The 24906-nt window shown below is 40.0% G+C and overlaps 2 protein-coding genes across 9 annotated transcripts in view; one reads left to right on the top strand and one right to left on the bottom strand.

Moving 5' to 3' along the window:
• ctns (cystinosin, lysosomal cystine transporter) overlaps positions 1 to 11297 on the bottom strand; it is a 15278-nt gene extending 3981 nt beyond the window's left edge. Inside the window, exons 1-11 of one of the 5 annotated variants that reach the window (XM_012957294.3) lie at positions 11127 to 11211; positions 9660 to 9736; positions 8097 to 8190; positions 7417 to 7510; positions 6282 to 6366; positions 5241 to 5344; positions 4772 to 4903; positions 4413 to 4512; positions 3392 to 3511; positions 1772 to 1942; positions 257 to 374 (exon numbers count right to left, since the gene is read on the bottom strand). In XM_012957294.3, coding sequence (XP_012812748.1) covers positions 257 to 374; positions 1772 to 1942; positions 3392 to 3511; positions 4413 to 4512; positions 4772 to 4903; positions 5241 to 5344; positions 6282 to 6366; positions 7417 to 7510; positions 8097 to 8172 — 1000 coding nt within the window. In that variant the 5' untranslated portion in view covers positions 8173 to 8190; positions 9660 to 9736; positions 11127 to 11211. 5 annotated transcript variants of the gene reach the window in all.
• Positions 11178 to 24906, top strand: shpk (sedoheptulokinase). Of its 4 annotated transcripts, none has more exons than XM_012956441.3 (7): positions 11178 to 11260; positions 16242 to 16383; positions 16816 to 16999; positions 18476 to 18628; positions 20428 to 20603; positions 21666 to 21866; positions 24270 to 24902. In XM_012956441.3, exons 2-7 carry the CDS (start codon positions 16269 to 16271, stop codon positions 24665 to 24667), a joined length of 1227 nt encoding a protein of 408 aa, XP_012811895.2. In that variant the 5' UTR covers positions 11178 to 11260; positions 16242 to 16268; the 3' UTR covers positions 24668 to 24902. The 4 variants fall into 4 exon arrangements, with proteins under 4 accessions (XP_012811895.2, NP_001120078.1, XP_012811894.2 ...); NM_001126606.1 differs by lacking the exon at positions 11178 to 11260 and adding an exon at positions 11333 to 11493; XM_012956440.2 differs by lacking the exon at positions 11178 to 11260 and adding an exon at positions 11393 to 11476 and having other exon boundaries at positions 24270 to 24906.

The raw sequence follows: 24906 nt of genomic DNA, 5'->3' as shown, positions 1-24906 counted from the left end.
ATGAAAATGTAAAATAATAATTAACATTTAAAGAAGAACACAAATATTTTTACTAGTGATTAGTAACAATATGTACTGAAACGTATACAAAAGATGACATTTGTTTGGTGTTACTGGCCCTTTAATGCTGCTAAACTTTGGATTTCTCTCCACTGGAAGTCTACCAGCCTTGCATCACATTATATTATATTTATCACATAATAATGTCAATATGGTGCTGTATGATGTTGCCAGTTCAAGCTCTGCTCTTACTTACCATTGTTATAAGACTGTATAAACATCTGGACAATACTAAAGCTCCCTCCAGTGAAGTCAAGCAGCACGTTCCCAATACTCCATCCTTCTGTGCTTTTCCGACGGAAATTCATGTAAGCCTTAAGATGTAAACCAATATTAAGTAACAAGAACACACGGTATGATCAGAAATGAATGTACAAATATATTTCTATTTTATATCCCATCCTATGGTGCCTCTCCTTAACTGCAAATTATTATTATTATACACAAAATCCATTGAGACTACAGTCCATTTCTGCAATGTAAAATAAAATATATTATAATGCCATGTTGTAAATGTATTCCTGTGTATTACTGTAAGAACACAATACTAATAATGTTTATAAACAGATACATTTTATCCAGTTTACACTGAGAGGCCCATTTATCAACATTCTGATTTTAGTGGTTTTAGAGTTTTTTGAAACCATGAATAAACTCATTTCCACTAAAACCACTAAAGTCTAGTCTTTTATTAAAAGATCAGAATATATAAAGCATGAATGAATTGAAATGCATAACGAAAATGAAAAGAAAACAAAAACCTCAAATTTTTCGTTTGCATAAGAACTTTTGATCGCTTAAAAACGATTATATCCCCAAAAACCTCTAAAACCACCAATTAAATGAAGATTGTTATTTGCCTGGGACAACTACCACTGACCTCTACATGACCACGACAGCTTTTAGATTTTTACATTTGCGTTTTTCATTGTTTTGACGCATGTTCTTAGCACAGACACACGAGTCGCAAAAATAAAAAAAAATATGACCATTAGGAAATAGGGCCCTGAGAATCTATTATATACATCATGAAAGCTTTTGGAAGCTAACTGCAACATGATTAGCTCAGCAAAAGGATGCATCTAAAGACTGGCTGAAGGTGAACTGCTGATCTTATTGCCAGAGCAGATGTGTCAGGGGTGTCTGCTTATGTACCAGGAACTGTAATGTAGAAATGGCCACTGGTGGCTTGAATAAATAGTCAGCTCCCTTTTAGGGCTGTGACACATGGGGAGATTAGTTGCCGCGTGACAAATCTCCCTTGTCGCAGGTGACTAATCTTCCCGAAATGCCATCCCACCGGCTAGAATGTAAATGGGCGGTGAGATGGCATACGCTGCGCCGCAATTTGCTGAAGGAAACTTCCGCAACTTTTAAAATATTTGTTTAAAATGGAGTCTATTTTATGGGAGAAAGCCTTCCTGTAATTCTGAGCTTTCTGGATAACAGGTTTCCAGATAATTCCATACCTGTACTATACAATCAATGAAGACATAAAGACCTGATCTTTGCTCACATATTGTTAGAAATGAACAGGAAGGACATATATCCCGCAGCCCTCTATATGTGGCTCATGTTGAACATGTAATGATATACAAATCAATGACTACATTGAGCATTCAGTAATATAGGCATCTGTGGCCATTCTATATCAGCGAGACCCCCTAGGGGGCTAAGTCATGGTGCATATCACACAAACAGCGTATGTTACCTGAGGGAAGTATTTAATGAGGGTGATAGCCAACTTAATGTATGAGAAGCAGAACAAGAACAGGAGCCAGGTGATCTTGCCAGCTACGGCCACAAACAGCACAGTGAGCGCAAAGAGCCAGGCGATGACGAGGAAGCCAATGGCTCCTTTAGAGACAGTCTGTGAGCCCCTCTGTGGAAACAAACACACTTTTCTGAATGTAAATCAAGCTTAACATGAACACACTGCACTATTTTTGCATGCTACAATCAAGAAAAAGTGGTTTTAAAAGCACATAGGGGCCCATTCACTAAAAGGTTACAGGATGGGGGGGCTGGATTTTTAGTGCAAAAACATCTGCAGGGCAACAGATTTCCATGTCTTCCTTAAAGAACTATTGAGTGTAGACAAAATGCAGAGCTGTTATTGTGCATAACCAGTTTACAACCAGATGCATACACCCGCTATAAAATAACGTACCCCAGGGTCTTAACCCTTTTAGTTGCAGAAACCTTAGTTGAATCGAAGATGTAAATTCAACATCTGGGACAATTCTGGGATACTCTGTGACCAATTGCTTACATGGCAACTGAGGGTTAAAGGGGAAGTTCACCACTGAAGTAATTGCCAAATAAATTATGTAATATATGTAATTATATTACACCAAACAAGGTTACCCGGATAACTTCTTAAAAGGTTACATAGTTAAGATGGGTTAAAAGAAAAACAAAGTCCATCAAGTTCAACCCTTCCAAGGGAACCCCAGCGCACACACATCGACCCATACTGACCTAACTACAGTATATATGTGCAGAAAAACTCAACCTGCAGCCCTAACCCGCCTGCTCCGAACACTACCTGGCTTTTCCCCTCTATTTATAGACCTGTGCTGCCCCGCTAATGACATCACGAAAGGGCCAGGGTGGAGCAGGTGCGTGCCTATAACATTAACAGTCTGTGCGGTACTGTATCAAATGCTAATTGGCTCCCCCAATAGGACCCCTCCTATTACCAACCATTTAAAGTACTGACAAAAACTGCACAGTTGATACTGGGAAACTTTATAATTACATATATATTCTTACATTTTTTGTATTTAAAATTGTATTTTTTCCTTTTTTCCCCTTACTGTTACTTAATTAGTGAAGCCATAAGAAACAAACTCATTGCTTTCTTGTAAGACATTCCTTTGAGTTCCATGATTACTATTTAGCTATATCACTTACTGGACACGACTGTAATACCATGTGGGTTTTGCTGCTATGTACCATGAGCGTTACTTTCATAAAACTATATTGTTAAAAAAATCTCCTACCAAATTGCTCAGTTTTCCACGGACTTTAGCAGAACAGTACCATGAGCACTAGATGATGTGATGTTAAGACTACAGCAAATTAAACCATATAGTGGTTACTGCTTTATACTTGCGTGTAAATATGCAGACAATGAATAATTTGTTCACACAATAATACATGATAAAATACATTTACTGGATATTTACCATTAAAGATGTGGAGAAGCTCCCCTCTGATTATTGTCCTTTTTGTACTTTTATGTTAAGTTGAAAAATGCAAAAATAAAAACTTTAAAAAAAAAAAAAGATGTGGAGAAGCAATGATGTTCCTAGGAGAGGTCACTTACCTCATATATGCAGCACTGGATAATTGTAATGGCTGTAAGTAGAACTGCGTGCAAACTGAAGAAAACATCATTGGCCTCCACAGGGAATACTCCATTGGGGTACAATTCAAGAAACTGCTCCTGTTGTAGGTATTGGGTTATTGCACAGTCAGTCACTGTAAGGGCCATGGTGAATGATACAACACAGAATAACACAGAGTACAAATAATCCAGTGCTAAAATACACAGTATCACTATAGCCATTTATTAGGGAAAAGGGAACCACCGTTACTGACATGCTACTTACAGCATCCCTGCTCTAAATACTAAAACGGCAGTTACACATTAGATGTATTTTATAGGTACTGTTTTATTATTACAGAGAAAAAAGTATTAGGGTAAAAGGGCAGAACATACACTAAGGGGCACATTTACAAAGGCACGAACGCTCGAAACGTTCATTCGAACACTCTGAGCGTATTTTCGTCTAATTTTTCGGGCGTCCGCACGATTTTGTTGTACGCCGCACAACTTTTACGTACGCTTGCACGAAAAAAATCAGAAAGGTTTTACCGCTGTTTGCAATTGTACGGTACGAAAATTTTGTGACTTTCGGATTGCTAATACGATATTATCGTGACTAATACGATTTTTTCATAAGAATTTTCGTGATATTTGCGATCTTCAGAAATTTTCGTTTCCAATCCAAATTTTTCCCATTCGGAATTGTAACTCGTGATTTGATAAATCTGCCCCTAAATGTATAAGCTGGAGGATGCCTGCTAATTGTACAAAACTGCACTATGTGCCATAGTGCGTACTACAGTATGTGTTCCTTATTACCTGGTGCCAATCCCAGGCCATTCCCAGAAGCAGGAAAGAGCTATATGTATATATGTGCTGCTATATCAGGGTCTCACTGTACCTACATAATTATCAAACCACATGTCAGAGGGAGGAGATATACACTGGGGGAGGATTTAATAACATAACATGACCTACACGTAGTATTTTTGCATAAAGTTAAAACTGTAAAACATACCTTGACGTACGGTATCCAAAACAGTCCGAGATTGAATACACCGTACGCTATGTGGCCCGTAAGATTTAAAGCCAAGAAGTCAAAACTCAGCCCCACAACACTGCATACATTAGAAAATGGATAAATTAGTGCTATTACTACAATATACAATGAGGGGTGTCCAACTATTACCTATCAAAAATAGACTTTATTATGCTATGTCATATTCATTTTTATTGTTAACCGCACTAAATATAAGAACAGCAAGATAGTTGATAAAGAAAAGCAAATTAGAAAAAGTAAAAAGCCTGTATTTAAGTGATGTGGCCCCATTAGACCCTTTAAGCTACAAATTATAACCAATAATAACACTTTGTTACCTTTTTCTCTTCCAGTTTTCAAAGACTTGTGGGTAGAAAGAAACAGACCAGGCCATGAAATAGATCCAGCCAATGATCTGTTGTAGTATTTCTATACTGGAGCTGTGAATTACTTTGAAGCGGATTCTTGGCCTAAAACCCAAAAAAAGATGCATTTTAACCAACACTGAATATCTGGCTCCAGCACAGTTATTCTCTGCTAAAACCATAGATTCTTCATTTCTGGCAAAATGTGGCACAGTGCAGAAAAAATTAGAGTGGAGAGCACAGATAAGAAAGGTCAAAATGGGAAGACAAATTAGATGGAGAGAAGGAAGATAAGGGACAAGGGGGAAGAAAAAAGGAAAGAAAGATCATACAGCACTGCCAGACAATTCCCCATAACACAGGTAATTCTTGTCACTCTTCCTCTTCTCTTACATCTGTTGTTTACTAGAATGTATAAACTAGAAAAGTCTGCGTAACTCACCCAATTTTGTGGGTAATGTTGCTCTGCAAGTAGGCTGTAACCTGCCCAACATTAACTGCTTTTGCGGTGAAGTCGGATTCATGGGAATTTGCAGGTAAGAAAATCTGGAAGCAGAGAGATACTTTAATTACAATCATCCAGTAACCTGTAAATATGCATCTGTTGGTTTTCAGACAAAACATTTTTTAGAACTCCTACATGGTTTCTAGAATGGGTTAAAGCCTACAGACAAGACTTTATAGACAGATGAATAAATGTCCCTATATTTTAAAATCTCTCATGCTCAGGGGGTGGAAATGCCTATTCCCAAACATCTTTCCATACGTTCTGAAAAACATGCAAAATTTAATATAAATGGGTCACTTGATGTAACAAACAGCAAAGGCAAGCCACACCCCTATCCAGCTTCCAATTGGAATTCTAATTTATTCCAGGGGTATTCCATTGGGTTAAGGTCAGAGCCCTGTGAATCCCAAGCTTCATCTTAGCAAACGCATTTGATCTCGCTTTGAGATTAGTGGCAATACAGGCATATGTTAAGGTTGGGACATTTCAGTGAAAAAATGTTCTATATGAAGCATGTGGCAGTATGAATATATATATATATATATATATATATATATATATATACACACACACACACACACACACACACACACATTTAACTGTCAATTTAATGTAGCCCAGTTCATCATTCTAGTCAGCAGGTGGCAGTACTTATAGCCTCTGCTATTGGGAGTTACCAGTCCCAATTATGTCCAGATCTTTGCCTGTCCAATGAGGCTGTATTCTTTGTAATGTTATGAGCATCCAGTGATATTTAATCTTTGCAGTACAGCATTTTTTATAAAATGGATTTATTATCCAATATACCTATTTACAAATTATACTCCCTTTAAGGAGCCAGTAAGAGAACATATGCTGGTTCACTAATATTTCAGTTCTTGTGAGAGACAATACTCCGATCTCTGGTGACCCTTGCTAAAAAAGGCTCCAGTATACACGGCATCACCAGTAGGATTTTGCATTCTTCAGACTTACTTGTTCTGGAAGCTGAATGATGGTCTTGTTCATTGACGAATAAGTAATGTTAAGGATAAACACAGCAGATTCATTTAATGGACAGCTATAAAATTAGAGGAGACAAAATCCAATTATTGAAAAGATAGAAGCATTACTCTTTAGCAATCTAAAGTAATCTTTAGACCAGTGATGTCCAACCTGTGGCCCTCCATTTTGTATTACATATGTTCTCTTATTACTTTTACATTGGGTGGACAGTTTTTTTTTTTTCAGGACAACCAGGTTTTCAACCCGTAGATATTTGATGAAAGGTTTGTGGAATCTCCAGGGAATACTGACCAATCAGCAGACTGCTCGGAACACCAGCCAAAACTGCAGTGTAACCAAAGGCGGAACAAGTGCACAATAAATAAACCAATATTAGGTGTACACATTTGCAAGAGTTTGGTTTGTTCCTTTCAGATTGTCATACTTGACGCTTTAAAGTGGGTAGGAGAGCAGCAGGCCTGGACTGACAATCTGTGGATTATGGCAAATGCCAGAGGGGCTGCTGTAAGGTGCCATAGACAGTTACTATCAATTGGGCCTGTAGGGGGTTTAATCATCATCTAGAATCAGGCATCACTGTTATAGCATTTAGACCCAGGAATTTCCATAGGAGTTAGGCAGCCAGGCATCGCTATATAACTATATGAATTTCTATAGCATTTAAAACAAGGCATTTACTTAGCATTTAAGCCAGACATCAATACAGTATTGCACTTTAGGTTTTTCTATATCATCCACTATCGAGCATTAGAACCAAATATCAGTACAACATCTAGACCCAGGCTTCGCTATATAACTTAATCAGCCATTCAGAATGAGGTATTCCTGTAGCATCTGGTGCCAGGTACTGCATTAGCATTTGGAACCAGGTAACACCACAACATTCAGACCTAGCCACAGTTTATACTACTGTTCATTTTATTTGTTAATAGAATCTGCTTCATTCCAGGCACAGCACTGAACTGTGCAAGAAACGTAAATACATGATGGCAAATAATCTTTATGCCAAAACATTTTGTTCTACTAAACTTTTCACTGAACATGTGGTTAGGAAAAAAAACCAGAGCAAACCCTTAGTCAAAAGAAGTGACGTGTTATAACTTACTTAACAGTTATACTTATATTTTCAGATCTGCCATTTTCTATAGTCACTACATCTGGGATTGAAACGGCAAAATCCGGTGTTGAGGAAGTTGCACCTGTGTAAATTAAATAAAGGCATTAAATGAGGTTTTCTAATATATCTCAGGTTGTCCTGTGGCACACACAGAGGCTTAAGGACCTATGGTAGCTGCAGGGGCTGCTGGCATTAAAGGAGACATACAGTATTGGATAACCCCCACCCCCAATATTGAGGCAGTAATGAATAATATATGGTGCTGGTTTCACTTTGGGCTAAAAATGATCATTATCTTTAAAAATAGCCCCTTTCTTGGAGCTCCCTATAGATCTGCTATGGTCACTGTCCATGTTTCAAAAGAGGGGTGGGTGTGTCCTAATGGTCCCTGCCACACAAGCAAAGACAGGTTTCAGTTCCCTATCAGGTCAGCCTAGGTGTTGATTGGTTCCTATCCTACAGTGCAGTGTGCTGAGCGTTCCCCCCCGCACAGCTCAGGAAAGGAGGAAGCAAGAAGTGGAACAGATTAGTGGGACAAGGAGGATTTCTGCAGAAATTTAAAAAAAATCATTCTGAAACACTTCTATATTTAGAGGAGTATAATGCACTGTCACTTTCTTGTTTTTTTTACACAATATGTCTCCTTTAAGTATTTCATATATACTTACCACAAAGCAGCAGTACGCTCAGGAAGTTACATAGGATTAAAGCAGCTGGGTGCCTTGTCAGCAGTATTCTCTTCATGGTAATGTTTCCTAGGAGCTGAACAGCAAAAAATCAAATATGAAGAAGGTTCTCTGATATTGTTACTAAATATAAACATGAATAGAATAAGTTGCTTGAGTAACAGCGTACGTGCATCTCATGAATGTGACTCATTTACATCAGAAAAAGTGCCTGTAAAGAGTATATTTAGCTACTGTAATAAGATGGAGTGTGCTTCTCTAACACTGCCAGTTCTGCAGCTCCCAGCATTCTTAGCCATCTGTGGGTATGCTGAGAACATCCCAACTGCTGTGTATACGAAATGCAGAACTGCCACTAATGAAGCCCCTGCGGGAGAATGGGGACCAGTACATACTCGTGGACCTATTCAGCGTTGTAAATACTGGAACATTTTACACATAATGTAGGAGTTCGATTATACTTTATACCCAATCAGTTACAGCACAAGTGACCATCTTGTACCATTGTCAATGCAGTTGTCGTGAAGGGTTAATGGTGCACTAGAGGCCTTGTGTTACCCATTTTGCTCTTTAAATGTACAATGTAGAGTCTCCATCCAATTCACTAAGCTTGATGAGGTATACGATTATTTCTTCTGGCAATGTATAGGAGCCATCAGAGAAATGCCCAAAGCCACCCCTTCTATCAGTTTATTTACATGAACTGGAAATGTCTGACTGCACCAGTACTGGGGAAGCCTCCCTAATGCAATTAATCTGATGGAGCATCAAGTATAAGTATGGCAAATATGGGGCTTTATATCCACTAAATGCAAAAACATAAATCTGGGATAGCTAAGTGATGGGCCAACGCAGCCTAATACAACAGGCACTACAAAGACACTTGGATATTGTTGAAAATAGTAGACATATAAGGTGGTTTAAATACTAAATGGTAACTCTCTTGTTATTGGTGATAAGTAAGCTGTCAAGACAAGGTAAATTTATGTTTTTATGAATATGCTGTATATAATTATGGCATGTGTAAAGGTCCCTTTGTATAACTATATTCTTTTACAAATAAGAAACAAGTTGCAAAACACCCACATAGGAAATGTGGTTTTTAATCATGGGTAGCATCTTTGGGAGGAGCATGTCTCACACATAAATCTACTAACCCCTACCCCCACCAGCAATACAGATATATTCATGGTTCTTGTCTATTATATCTCGAAAATGATATCCCTACAAATCATGCTTAGTTATGTAATCAGTTATAGTTGTTGCTTTGTGATGTAATTTGTGTCATGTAACTCACTGTATTATAATAATGTACCCCCTATTGTAAAATATAAGGATATTAGAAGTCACCTTGAAGTTCCACAACCTGTATTAAGGCACTTAGCGCCTTTGGCCTTGAAACTTTATATGGTTATTTAGACCTCTGTGACTTATAATATCCTTATATTTTACAACATTTTACCCTATAAAATGGTATCCACAATAGTTTCTAACTGTAAAGTCAGAAAGAAAACTGATAGCAAGCAGATACTTTTTTCTACTTACTGATAATTCCTTTTATATTTAGTCAGTTTAGCACAGGAACCATACGGTTAAATTCCTTTCACTAGCCTGTAGGTCACCTTTAAAGAAAAAAATAAATAAAAGGTGTCTTAACAACAGCCTTTGTCCTACAAGCCAACAACCACAGGAAGTATTTGTACTGAAATGCACCTAAACAGTCGATAATTTAAGAATAACAGTGCAAGTTATATTTACTTTTTTTCTCAAAAGACAAATATTCAGTTGCAGTAATAGCTTCCTATAAAGAGCTTCTCATACTTACTACATACTGGCGAACAACTATCTGCTAAACACAGATATCTTTATTGTGCTGAGCTCCCTAATCAATTTACAATGTTGGGAATACACAATATAATACACAAGAGCCAAATATAACTTGTATAATATAGGGAATAATGTATACTATTGCAAAATATGAGGACCATAGAAGTCACCTCAGAGTCCCATGACCATACAATGGCACAAGGCCGTAGGCTGACTGCTTTAATACAGGTCATGGAATTCTGGGGTGACTTCTTAAATTTTATAAAAGGGGGTACAACATTTTTTTTTTTTTTTTATAAAACACAAACTAGTCATGTGACACAATTTACACAACTAAGCACAGATTATAACGATATTTACGGCTTGTGTATTATAACTTTATAGTTAGTGATGTCATCAGTTATAAGCTCGGAAAAGAAGGGGATAACCTCGCACTAGAGTCCTGGGTGCCCAGTATGTGTGTAATACGATTACAAAATAGATATAAAGACACAAAATTGATGGCACACCAAATACTAAATATAAAAACAGCCTTTATTTAATCACAGCTCTACTGCTGTCACTGTGGCTCAAATGCAATGCTATTTTGTCGAAACTCCCAGAGCGCACTTCCTGTGTTGCCTCTGAGAGATAAGATCAGGTTCTTGCCATATTAATTTAGAATTATTTTTTTAGACCCACAACAATAATTCTTAATGATCAGTTGGGCATGTTTTCTAAGGGGGATAGTGGGAAGAGAAGAGATCTGCATTTGCTTTTTGAACAGTCATCAGGTTCCTTGAACATACACAAGTCTGTAACCAGCTGAGCCAAATGAGATGTGTGTGTTGCATCTTACTGAAACAGACAATTTACATCTGCCATTGCAGCTTTATAGGATGATGGCTATTCAAACATATCCCATTTGTGCAGTTTAATAAGGAAACTATTATTACTACTACTCTTTAATTTAGTTTATGTGTAACACTCCTCTCTCCCTCCCTGCCAGTTGCACCCTGTATCAGCAGTCTGCTCATCACATGATCACTGCCCGGCTTATCTGTCACTGTCCGGCTTCTCCCTCCCGCTCCCTGTCTCCCTTCTCACCTGCATCATCATCCTCCTGACTGCTAACAAACTTTCACTTCCTTGTTTGTGCAGGCTAGCTCCGCCCCATCCCGGCTTATCTTCTGTCACCCGTCTCACCTGCCTAGCCTTGCTTCCTTGCTTGCTCCCGGTATCTCTCTCCCTTGGTTCCTTCCAATTTGGCTCCGCCCCTCTACACTTTGCCAGCCTCTCACACTTGCCTTGCCGCCTCCTACAGGTCACGCTACCCGGAAGTAAGTTTATCCTTGTCTCCATAGCGGGGGGCGGGGTTCTTTTCAAGTCCCGCCTCCCTGTTTGTGGACTTTGACAGTGACACATGGAGGCTGACGGCTCCCGCTTGGTGCTGGGGATTGATGTAGGCACCAGTTCTGTAAAAGCCGTGCTGCTAGATGTGCGCTCCGGGGATGTAGTTGGTAGCCAGAGCCGGGACACCCGGGCTGCAGTGCAGAGTGAGTGCGGCCCACAGGTGAGAGGGACAGGAGCCCACCCTCCTACCCCATGCCTAACTTGCCCAACTAACAGTTTTGAGTGGAGGAATGTGTAGAGAACCCAGGTAGCGTGTAGGTAGAGCAATTGGATAAAATAGTCCATGAGGGCAGCCAGTATATTATATAGGGACACACGGATCAGAGTAATATATAAGCCCAGGCAAACCAATCAGATTCTTAGTTCTACCTGTGGGTATGTGACTGGGGCCTCAAAATCACAGGGGTCATATGAGTTCATTTGCCTACAATAAAATGCTGTGAATTTCTACATTTAAGGCTTGCTTCCTAGATGGGCTGATCAACCAAAAGATGCAGAATGGGATGGTGCACTCATTGCTTAGGCCGCAGGGATCCCCAACCCCTAGCTAGCCAGCAACATGTTGCTCGCAGCCACTCTTGATGTTGCTCGCATAGGCCTCCCTGCAGGTGTCCATTAACATCCCCCGATCCCTTCTCCCTAGCAAAGCATGTAAAAGTTACAGACTCAGCTACAACAACACAATCTTTTCTCTCCCTCCGTTCCCCGCCCCTCCTGCTTCCTCACTTGTGATCGCTCCTCCTGTCAAATTCAGCAGTGAGCAGAAGGGGCGGGAGAGAGTGCAGAGAGAAGATCTTGCAGCGATAACTCACTGCTGGATCCCACAAGTGAGGGGGGGGGGCTAGGAAGGAGGGTGAGCCTCCTGTCATATCCAGTTACAACAGGACGATCTTGATCGTTGAAAAAAAAAAAGGTGCTGGGAACGGACAGAGAGAAAAGGCTGTGCTGGATTTGACTGGAGGCACTATCGCAAGTCAGGGAGCAGGAGGGGTGCTAGGAAGGAAGGTGAGAAAAGACCTGGATCAGTCCTGTGAGCCTCCTGTCAAATCCAGCTATGAATTATAACAGCACAATCTTTTCTGTTCCAGCTCCTCCACTAAATATTTTTTTATCTGTTGCCAGCCCCATCACACTACTTTTTTGGTAAGCCATCCCAGTGACCCCTGCTTCTCAGCCCATGCCACTTCTGTGCCAAATTTAATATGTCACATTCCCCGTCACCCATTTCCTGTTTGTACAAATCTTGCTGCCCAGTCTTCTTTGTGCCTCCTACTCACCCTTATTCCTCTGTGCCAATTTCCTTTCCACAATCTCCTCTACCTGTTTGCTCCTGCCATTCTCTCTCCTCAATATATCCTTGCTGCTTCTGTGCTATTCTGCCTCCCATCTGTCCCCTCAGAGCTCCAGTGTGCCATTCTGCCTCCCATCTGTACCGTCAGAGCTCCAGTGTGCCATTCTGCCTCCCATCTGTACCGTCAGAGCTCCAGTGTGCCATTCTGCCTCCCATCTGTACCCTCAGAGCACCAGTGTGCCATACTGCTTCCCATCTGTACCCTCAGAGCTCCAGTGTGCCATACTGCTTCCCATCTGTACCCTCAGAGCTCCAGTGTGCCATTCTGCCTCCCATCTGTACCCTCAGAGCACCAGTGTGCAATTCTGCCTCCCATCTGTACCCTCAGAGCACCAGTGTGCCATACTGCTTCCCATCTGTACCCTCAGAGCTCCAGTGTGCCATACTGCTTCCCATCTGTACCCTCAGAGCTCCAGTGTGCCATTCTGCCTCCCATCTGTACCCTCAGAGCACCAGTGTGCAATTCTGCCTCCCATCTGTTCCCTCAGAGCACCAGTGTGCCATACTGCTTCCCATCTGTACCCTCAGAGCTCCAGTGTGCCATTCTGCCTCCCATCTGTACCGTCAGAGCTCCAGTGTGCCATTCTGCCTCCCATCTGTACCCTCAGAGCACCAGTGTGCCATTCTGCCTCCCATCTGTACCGTCAGAGCTCCAGTGTGCCATTCTGCCTCCCATCTGTACCGTCAGAGCTCCAGTGTGCCATTCTGCCTCCCATCTGTACCCTCAGAGCACCAGTGTGCCATACTGCTTCCCATCTGTACCCTCAGAGCTCCAGTGTGCCATTCTGCCTCCCATCTGTACCCTCAGAGCACCAGTGTGCCATTCTGCCTCCCATCTGTACCGTCAGAGCTCCAGTGTGCCATTCTGCCTCCCATCTGTACCGTCAGAGCTCCAGTGTGCCATTCTGCCTCCCATCTGTACCCTCAGAGCACCAGTGTGCCATACTGCTTCCCATCTGTACCCTCAGAGCACCAGTGTGCCATTCTGCCTCCCATCTGTACCCTCAGAGCACCAGTGTGCCATTCTGCCTCCCATCTGTACCCTCAGAGCACCAGTGTGCCATACTGCTTCCCATCTGTACCCTCAGAGCTCCAGTGTGCCATTCTGCCTCCCATCTGTACCCTCAGAGCTACAGTGTGCCATTCTGCCTCCCATCTGTACCCTCAGAGCACCAGTGTGCCATTCTGCCTCCCATCTTTACACTCAGAGCTCCAGTGTGCCATTCTGCCTCCCATCTGTCCCCTCAGAACTCCAGTGTGCCATTCTGCCTCCCATCTGTCCCCTCAGAGCTCCAGTGTGCCATTCTGCCTCCCATCTGTCCCCTCAGAACTCCAGTGTGCCATTCTGCCTCCCATCTGTCCCCTGAGAGCTCCAGTGTGCCATTCTGCCTCCCATCTGTCCCCTCAGAGCTCCAGTGTGCCATATTGCATATCAACTACACCCCAGATATTCAAAAACTGGCAGAAAACCTGCAGTGCCAGATTTCACATTGATATTTTGATATTATATATCATTTTAATATAGTGTATATGCTTATTATTATTAACAAATTAAATTGTGTTTGCGCTACTGTTCACGTGTTGCTCGCGAGCAAGTTTTGCAGCTGAATGTTGCTCACGGGGTAAAAAAGGTTGGGGATCCCTGGCTTAGGGTAACAGTATGGTAAGAAATAAGTTGAATTGTATAAAAAAGTGAGGCCAACCTTGGAGTTAAAGGAACAGTAACACAAAAAAATGAAAGTGTATAAAAGTACTACAGGTATGGGATCCCTTATCCAGAACCCGTTATCCAGAAACGTTATCTATCTCCCATAGACTCCCATTATAAGCAAATAAATCAAATTTTTAAAAATGATTTGCCTTTTCTCTGTAATTATAAAACAGTACCTTGTACTTGATCCCAACTAAGATATAATTACCCCTTATTGGGGGCAGAACAGCCCTATTGGGTTTATTTAATGGTTAAATGATTCCCTTTTCTCTGTAATAATAAAACAGTACCTTGTACTTGATCCCAACTAAGATATAATTAATCCTTATTGGAGGCAAAACAAGCCTATTGGGTTTATTCAATATTTAAATGAATTTTAGTAGACGTAAGTTATGGAGATCCAAATTACAGGAAAACCCCAGGTCCCGAGCATTCTGGATAACAGGTTCCATACCTGTACAATATAATGTACTGTTGCCCTGCACTGGTACTACTGGTGTTTTTGCCTTAGAAAGACTATTATAGTTTATATAAACAAAGCTGCTGTGTAGCCACGGGGGCAGCTATTCAAAAGAGAAAAGGCACAGGCACATTGCAGATAACAGATATAATGCCATTGTATTCTACAGGGCTTATCTGTTCTCTGTTGTTTAACCTGTGCCTTTTTTACCCTTTTCCAGCTTGAATGGCTGCCCCCATGGCTACACAGCATATTATTTATATAAACTATAGTAGTGTTCCTGTAGTAAATGCAACGTGCACGGCAACAGTACATTATATTTTATTTACTTTAATATACTTTCATTTTTTTGGTGTTACTGTTCATTTAATGCAATCAACATTTCATTTTTGTATTTGACAACACTAACTTTGCCTTGTTTGTTTTTTAACAAATGAATTTAGAATAAAAATACTGGGAAATATTATTTATTATCTATCCACTATCTAGCTTTATCTATTGCCTTTTTTAGCAGGATTAGGAATCAGCCATAGCCAAAGTGTCTGACCAAACCGAATCTGAATTATCAAAATCACATGATTTTGGTTACATGAACATGGAAGTAAAATTTTTTTTTATTCTATTTAACCTTTCCATATGCAAATTAGGATTCGGTTTGGTATTCGGATGAATCTTTCATGATATTTGGGGTTTGGCTGAACCCAAAAATAATGGATTAGATGCATCCCTTGTGTCATTATGTGCCCTGTTTACACAAATGATATGCAAGCTATGTGAACAAGTTTAGGTCTTGCTATTGCCCTAGTGCAGGGATCCCCAACCTTTTATACCACTGAGCCACATTCAAATGGAAAATGTTTTGGGGAGCAACACCAGCATGGAAAAGGTTCCTGGGGGTGCCAATGAGAGCTATAATTGGCTATTGTATAGCCCCTATTTTGGCTGGAAGCCTACAGAAGGCTTTGTTTGGCAATTACACTGGGTTTTATGTAATCTAACTTGCCTCCTAACCAGAAATTCAAAAATAAGCACCTACTTTGAGGCTCCTGGGAGCAACATCCAAGGGGTTGGAGAGCAACATGTTTCTCACGAGCAACTAGTTGGGGCACACATTCCCCAATGCAACAGTTTTTCATATACATGATTTGTTCATACATTTTTAGCAGGTTTGGGAAAACGTGTACAGCAGTTACCTTTTTATTTAAGTACTTTTTTAGTTTCTTATACCAAGCCCATAGCAACCAATAATTCATGTGCAGAACCCTCTGACCTCATACCTTTATTTATACCTGTTTAATTAGTAATTATTTTGTTTTTGTCTGTTTATGTTCTCCAACAGAAAATGCTTTTGCACTGTACTAATTGTAATTGGTTTTATTATTTTAGGGGAAAGAACAGGATGTCATCCAGATAATGAGAGCCCTAAATGATTGTGTGACTTCACTACCCAGGGAAAGTCTTAAAAAAGTTACACGCATTGGAGTATCTGGACAAATGCATGGAGTCATATTCTGGAAAAAAAACCAAGGTGTAACATCCAGGTGATATATAAATATCAAGGCAGCAATCATCCTCCCAGAGTATGTAATAAAAGTAAAAGGGATCAGTGATCATTTTAGCATTATACACATAGTCAAAAGCTCATGCAAGGTTTTTCTTCATTATTATAAGGATCCACAGTTGATATACGTCTTCGAATGTGTGGAGCTGCATTGGATCACTGATCCTTGTCTCATTTCCTTAATAAATTATTTTTAGTATTAGAATCTTATGTATGCGCAGTATAACATTTCAGCATTTGAAGATGGATATGCATGGTCAGATGTACCGTTATGCCCTGATAGTTTAGCAAGGCCACCAAAGCTCAGTTGAATATGTGGTATAGTGAGTTTCTGCAATGTAAAACAGGAAGCTCTGTAAAAGAGAACTAATGTGGAATAGTTGTTGTCTTGTGTTGAAGGCTGTCACTGGATAAACAGCGGTAATCTGCGAGTGTTTGAACCGAGAGACACCAGTTACCTTATTACCTGGGAAGATGGACGATGCAATACAGACTTTTTGGCTTCATTACCTCAACCACAATCCCATCTCTCTCTGGCAACAGGCTTTGGCTGTGCAACTATATTCTGGTATTTGAGGAACAGGTAAAATTAAGATGAATTTTGCAAGCTACTCTGTTTTCCTGCCTTTCACTGATCACAAACACTGTTTGCATTTCCCCAACTGCACTCAATCCAAGTGCTTATATTAATGTGTTAATGGAATCTCTACAGTGTGCACTGTTTAGTACATGGAAAGCTATGGAGTAGTTCTCCATAAATTACTGATAAAGTGCTACATTCTGTTGCTGAATTTTTATATTGGTAAGGCGGAGATAGTTAAAGACATGCTGTTTGGCTTTCCGGTTATATTGTATTACCAATTAATTCAAATCTTCCAGTGGCTGGTTTACTGTACTTGTCTTCTAAAATCATTGGGGCTCATTTATCAACACAAATGGGCAGTAACCCATAGAAATCACTCAGATTAGCTTTTTTCATCCAGCTGCAGGTAGAATATTGAAAGAAAATTCAATTGGTTACCATAAATTAGTGAAAAACAAATACAATTTTTATGTTCAGGATGTAAGAGCCTCCTCACAAAATGCAACACACGAACCCCAATCCCATTGCCTTGAACTGCAAAAAAATTGACATCAACTGCATACTGCCATGGAAAAAGTCAAATAAAAATTATTTTCAGCACTCTAGACATCTGCCATGGTTTCTAATCCACAATAAAAAACAAATTAGGAGCTGCACAAACAGGTTGCAATGTAAAATGGTACTTTACCAATTTATCATGGCCACATCATGATGTTTGTCTTCACTCTTTGCATCCTCTGCATCCTCCACACACAATACATTCCTACTGAACACTGTAGTGTTACAATGCATTGGTCACAAGGACAGTTATATGGGACCAATAGAACATTATTTCTTGTGGCCAACGATAGTTGATGCTGTTATTAGTAGTCTTACACTGCTAATATCTCAGAAACAACTAGACATAGAAAATAAATGTCTCTTTTAGGTACCCTTGTTCCCAAACGGCCACATTATTCAGTACAGCATAACCAAGAGATGCCTCATATTGCTTAGAAAGGCTAATACTTGTTGATGGTGCTTAAAAAAAAGCAGTTTGATTTGGTTACAAGTAGCGCACTCAATTATTAGTCCCTCAATTACATTCCGTTACACATGCAAACTATGCAGTTTCCGTGCCTACGTCTCAGGATGATGAGCATAGGGATAAATTATTAAAGTGTGCATAAGCATACATTTTTAAAGGAGAAGATTGATGTTTAAAGTGGGATAATGATCTGTCTGTTAAAATTTCCATTTGTGAAATGCCTTCTGAATAAATATAGTAAAACTGGGGGAAAGCAGTAGAACAGTATTGTCTGCATCTTAGATTATTTAATAGAGCAATCAAATTATTTGGCTAGACGATTGGTTGATAACATATAGAATATTCTATTATAGCAGTATGACATTTAGAAATCGTTTATAGAAGCAATTTAAATGTCACAACACTACTAATGTCTCATTGAAGCACATATAATATTATTTTTGATCCAGGCCAGATTTCCTTGATTCATATGATGCTGCTGGCACCATTCAAGACTATGTGGTTGCTATGTTATGTGGCCTACAGAGACCTCAGATGTCGGTTCACAATGCCACCAGCTGGGGCTATTTTAGCACCAGATCTAAAACATGGAATATTGACATGTAAGTACTAGGGTTCCTTTCTGATAGACTGGAAGCTTACTTGGAAATGGGTTCACTATTATAATGCTAATGTAGAGCAGTAATAATTAGAGTTATTGAAAGCAGCAATATATCTTACGTGTATAAAAATGGTTTATGGATCTTAAAGGAGAAGGAAAGGCAAAGTCACTTGGGGGTGCCAAAATGTTAGGCACCCCCAAGTGACTTATATCGCCTACCTTTTACCCCGGGCTGGTGCCCCTGTTAGGAGAAAACAGCACCAGCCCGGGGTAGCTGCAGCGCTTCCTCCTTCCCGCTTCGCTCTCGCGCTCATGCGCAGAAGAGAGAAAAAGCCAAACTTTAACAGAGAAGTCAGCTTTTCACTCTAATGCGCATGCTCTGGTCGCAGGAATTTGCCGGCAAAATGAAGCAGGAAGGAGGAAGCGCTGCACTACAGGTACCCCAGGCTGGTGCTGTTTTCTCCTAACAGGGGCACCAGCCCGGGGTACTAGGTAAGCGATTAAAGTCACTTGGGGGTGCCTAACATTTTGGCAGTGACTTAGCCTTTCCTTGTCCTTTAAGATAGGAAAAAAGGACTGAAGGTTTTAAAACACTAAAATGTCCAGAAACACCAGTAAAAGCTGCTTCATTTGTGCATATTAGAAGTTTGGTGGTGTGCCTACTTTGAAATATGCATTAGAAGAAAGGGAGGTGAATTTACAGAACTGAAGTGGAAACTACTTTATTTGTTTACCCAGTGGTAAGAAATGTTTTATTCTTGCAGACATACATAGGCACAATGCCGCTCATATAATCAGCCAAAAAAATTTGGTTTACCATCACTCCCCTTTTCTTAGCTCTGCCATAAGTCATAAGGCCATGTTTTACCTGTTGCTTAACTATAAACAGTTATTTGTTTGTTGTCAAAGGGCTCACGCATGTCTGCAAGCGCAGTTGCAGTCCCCACAATTTACCCAAACCGCAAAAAAACACTTTCATGAAAGGTGCTTGTGACAAACTGCACTTCTCATACTTCTTTATAGTTGTGCACAGTGCCGCTTAGTCCTTCCTACCAGAACTGAGTGTTGCTATGCCTATTGAGCAGGGGAAAACTGGAGCTACTGACACCTCCTGACCAGGCAGTAGCTCCAGGGTTCCTTTCATGCCCAGTGTCAATAGACTTGCGCTAGTGATGTGCAGGTCAGGAAAAACTCAACCCACACTTGACCCTAACCCACAAAATCTTAACCCGCATCCAAACCTAACTAACCTAACCTGCACAATGTTGCCATTGTTGGACCCGAACCTGCATTTTTATGCTATGAGCACTACTTCTGTGCACACACATGTTCTGCAGCAATGCAGAAATGATGGCAGGCAGACTTTCACCCAATTGTGCATGATGATCAAACAGTTGAGGTAGTTGTGCCTAATTAGATGCAATTGCAGTAGGCGCAATGCATTTGCAAGAAGCCTATCACCCCCTTGTTACCACAGTGAAGCTGGAATTCTGGGAAAAACACTGCATTGTAGGGAAAAACATGGCATGGGGTCATTATAGAGCTGACCTCTAGAGGCTGGATCTAGGACCCCTCTTATATTTAAACTGTGTAGCCTTCTGCTACCCCATTTGTGTTTGGTGAGTGATATGGTTTAACCATATTCTATCCATGAATACATTATTTTTTTTTTACTTTATGACTATAATGTTTTAAGTAGCAGTACAGTAGTATAACGAAAGTCTGACTGTCAGTGTGTGAATGTAAATGTTTTGGATCAAAAGACTGACATTGAATCTTATTTTTGTATTTGTGTTGCAGATTGCGTGGATCTGGATTTCCGGTGCATCTACTTCCTGCAGTTGTTAATGCTGGGTGTGTGGCAGGAAAAACATCGTATGAGTGGTGTGGCATTTGCCAGGGGACAGAGGTGGGAATTGCTCTGGGAGACTTTCAGTGTTCTGTATATTCATCTGCCACAGAGAGTACAGATGCAGGTAACCCCAACAAATATGTTTTGTATACTTCCTGATGCACTAAATCTTGTGGTTATCTGTATCATCTCAGCTAATTACCCATTTATAGTTTAGTTCTTTTGTACACTGTCTTGAAAATACATTGTAATGTATTTATTATTTAAAAAATGTTTAGTTTTAAGCTTTTAGTTATACAGCAGCAGTATCCAGCTCCTTGTTATAGCTCACGTAATTCCCTGTTACTGTGTCCATTACAAAGGGCAACCAATAGGGGAATACAACCCTTGGTGCAGGTAAGAGTTTAACCATACGTTTGGGGGCAGTTCAGAGACCAAGTGCATTCTGCATAACAGTAGCATCAGTTCTCTGACAAATGTAATTTCACTTTTAGCTAGTGATTTAATGATTTATGACAACCCCAAAACTTAGCTTCTCAACAGCCCAGAGCATACTGAGCATGTGTAGTGTCACTCTCAAAAGATGGCCCTCCTAGATCAAAGGCTGCGGAGCTGGACAACTTGGATCACTATTATTGTCTCCAGGCTAATTGTAACAGACTGTTTTCCAGCTTCTTACATTACATGTTTTCAGCCTTTCCAAGACATCCATAGGCTTTTTTAATAAATGTCAGAATGTAATTCATTTGCAGTTGCAGTTATATATTACCTAAATATATTGCTGCTATCCAACCTTTGACATGTAATAGGTTGACAGTATATTAAAATTTAACTGCCTTTTTTGACCACCCTCCCCAAAGCAATAGTTCAGAAATATTAAGACAATGTGGTACTAGTTATCCTGCTATAATATAATGAATATCTGAGACAGCAAGTAATTGGGTATCCTTAAATTTCAACCAAACTTGCCTTAAGGATGGGCTTCCAAGAATATCTTGTAGGAAACAGAAGATTTTACCAACATATCTCCCCAGTGTTCTTTTAGACCCCCACCACTACTTTGCTCCCTACCCAAGGGAACCTGTGTGCATGTCAATATACCATTGTAGTGGTGCTTTTGAAAATTTACTTTTCCTGCAAGGGTTCATTGTATTTGCATAAGAAACACTATCATTTTTTCCCTAAGTCCTCAACATAAGCACCTCTGCCCAGCTGACCTTCTCCATGCCAGATGGTTTCCAGCCTGAAGAGAGCCCCAACCCTGGAGAACCTGTGGCTTATTTCCCATACTTTAATGACCATTACTTGGCTGTTGCTGCATCATTGAATGGAGGGAATGTTCTTGCATCATTCATCACATTGCTATCAGACTGGATTGCTGAATTAGGTAAAAAGAGAAAGGAAGAGTACATATGTGCTCAGAGATGTTTTTATTATTATTCTGTGTTTATGAAGCATAGTATCATCACTGTGCATTAGAGAGATTACATTATACTGATCATAATCCATAGCACAGGCATTGCTTTTAAGCCAGTAGCTTGACTTGGATGGGAAAAACATGGACATACACTTTTCAGCCCAAACACTCAACAGATAACTTTTTAGACTGAAAAAAGTGCTCTTGCCTTTATTTCTGTGTGTTTCTCAGTCTATTCAATTGGAACTGCGGGAGGAGGTCCAATGGTTCCAAGAACATCAAGGTCATCAAATAAGTTTTCCCAGCAGATCAGTTTGGGAAGCACTGTTGTAGGATATATCAGCAATATAACATGTTTCACAGCTTATCTCAGCATAATACAGATAAACATTTCTTATTTTTTTTTTCTGCCAAACACAGGGCCAAGATAAGTATGTAAAATTAATTAAGGATCAGCAATTAAATATAACATATGTCTGTTGTATACAGTTTATTAGACAGTCAGTTCTTGAAATCAGTGGCCAGGCTAGGTTATGTTTGCAGACAAACCCCCTTGATGTCATATTGACATGCACAGAAACAGGCCGAATCCATATACCGCAGTGCTGAGTCTTGCTGCTTTTCTACCAAGTTTTCCCAGTCTGCTACCTTGATTTGTGATCACAAAGGAATACAGAAGGCTCAGGGCTTCTACATTGACAAGAAATTGTTGCTAGTAAATGTGCAATCTGCAGAGTAATTTAGGATTGCTTTTTCCTTGGAGCTTAGGCTTGAGCCCTTCACGGTTCCCAATGACTAATAAATAGGTATATCTCAAAAGCTGACCAATACCCCACTCCCACAATGTCCCAGGTGTGCATATTGGACTAGTGCTAAGCCTCAATTTTGTCTTGTCTGTGATATCCAGCCAGCATAACTGTAATCAGTCTGCACCCCCCTCATTACATGAACATTTAGGATTAATTTGCCCTAGTATGCTTTTCACACTATTTCACTATGTAGACATGTTTAGGCAAGTCAGAAGATCACTTGTACCACAGACTCTGCTCTTTAACTGGAGTCTAAGCTGAAATAAAACTGTATAGTGCGGTATATTTGTCTCATTTTCATTGCCTCTGTCTAGCCTGTCAGCGATGCCTCTAGTCTCTGCTAATGAGCTTTTAATGCTGGTAAATTAAAATGAGATAACACAATTAGATAAGTGCAAGCTTGCCTCAAGGTACAGCATCTGTCATTTCCTGACCTCATTAACTGATGTGATCTGAAGACAACAGAATATTTTCTCATTCTGATACGTTTTCTGGTGAAAAAGTATCCTTGTGGATTCCAAATTACAGGAAATATGATAAATGTGTTTTTTTTTTAATGAAAATTCTATACTTTATGTCTTACTCAGATTTGTTCTAATTTCCTCTTCTGCTATTTCCTTTTGGGACAGATGCATATTTTAATGTTTCTGCTGTATTTCTCCATTTAAAATCAACTGTAAAAAAAACCTGTATATTACCTTATTTTGGAAAATGGCATAGAATTAGAACTGCTTACTGTTCAGCTTACTGTTCGTTGTGGCCCTTCACAGTACAGCATTCTAGACAGAGTTATTGACTTCAATATATCCAGTACACTTCAGAGTATGCTGCGTCATTTAGCCTCACAACATATGTCCCCTTATTTGCACATTTGCAGATAGTATCAGTTTAAATCAATGGACATAGGACATTTTTGAGTTCGTTCTTGGAAGTCCAACCTTTGATCACTGTCTTTATTAGCTCATAAAGTTCATTAGTATGCTGATTGTTTTAGACATGCAAATTTACAGCAAGCACAGTGATAGCAAAAGAGTTAGGACAGCATGGTGGTGAAATTGCAGTTATCCACAGTCACAAAAGGAAAGTGTGTCTCCTATCACATTTAGAGCACTTGGATCTCCTTTCGCTATAATATATGAGCAAAACTATTTTAATTCCGCACTCCTAAACATTTTGCCGCACTCACAGGTCTTAGTGAAGATAAAGAATATTATTTATTTAATGCCACGTCAAACTAACGTTTCGGCTGCTGCTGCAGCCTAAGACCTGTGAGTGCGGCATTTTGTTTTGCATGATTTTTTCTAATACTGCACCCAGGCAAGATTACACCTTATCAGACGTGAGTGCCTGTTACCTTTGAACTTTTATTTATATATATATATATATATATATCGAGCCAAGTGTGGCACACCGCTTCAATCCTGATCCCTGGTGCACGGTAAAAAAGTTTGAATATTGAAAAAAAGACCAGCAACACCTAACATCTATTGCAAACAATTAATTATATATTGAAAAATACATGAACATATATATATAATTTGTATAATCTGCTTTTTCTCTGCAGGACTTGCTATTCCTTCTTCTGCCTCATTGTATACCCGGGTGATTGCCGCTGGTTTGTCTCAGCATGAAACCCATCTTACAATTGACCCTACATTGTTTGGTGAGAGACATACACCTGATAGGCTGGCATCTGTATCAAACATTACAGCGGCAGAGCTTTCATTGGGCCACGCGACTAGGGCACTCTGCCATGGCATAGTTCAGAACCTGCATTCCATGTTACCCTCCAGTAGACTTCAGGAATCTGGCGTTAGGAGGATTATTGGAAGTGGCAGTGCATTGTCCCGGAATGATGTGTTAAGGCAGGAAGTGGAAAAAATCTTCCCATTTCCTGTTCTATATGGAAAAGATACGGATTCAGCTTTAGGTGCTGCTATGGTAATGGTAAAGCAGTGGTGAGGAAAGCCTCACTGTGTTCTTTCCTGATCATTATACACCCCGATTTCAATTTGTAGAATTAATATCTATGTTGATCGGGAAGAATATATCTCTGTGGGCTTAGCCCTGCTTCAAGAAATACATAACAATACATGCAATTATCTTAATTGTATTAAAATGTGGCTACACCGTGAAAATGTACCAGTATTTTAGACAACACTATGGAAAACTATTCCTTATTAAAAATGAACTGTTACTTT

The sequence above is a fragment of the Xenopus tropicalis genome, chromosome 2 (genome assembly GCF_000004195.4).
Source record: "Xenopus tropicalis strain Nigerian chromosome 2, UCB_Xtro_10.0, whole genome shotgun sequence".
Taxonomy (NCBI): Eukaryota; Metazoa; Chordata; class Amphibia; order Anura; family Pipidae; genus Xenopus; species Xenopus tropicalis.
This window is presented reverse-complemented; position numbering and strand designations above follow the sequence as displayed.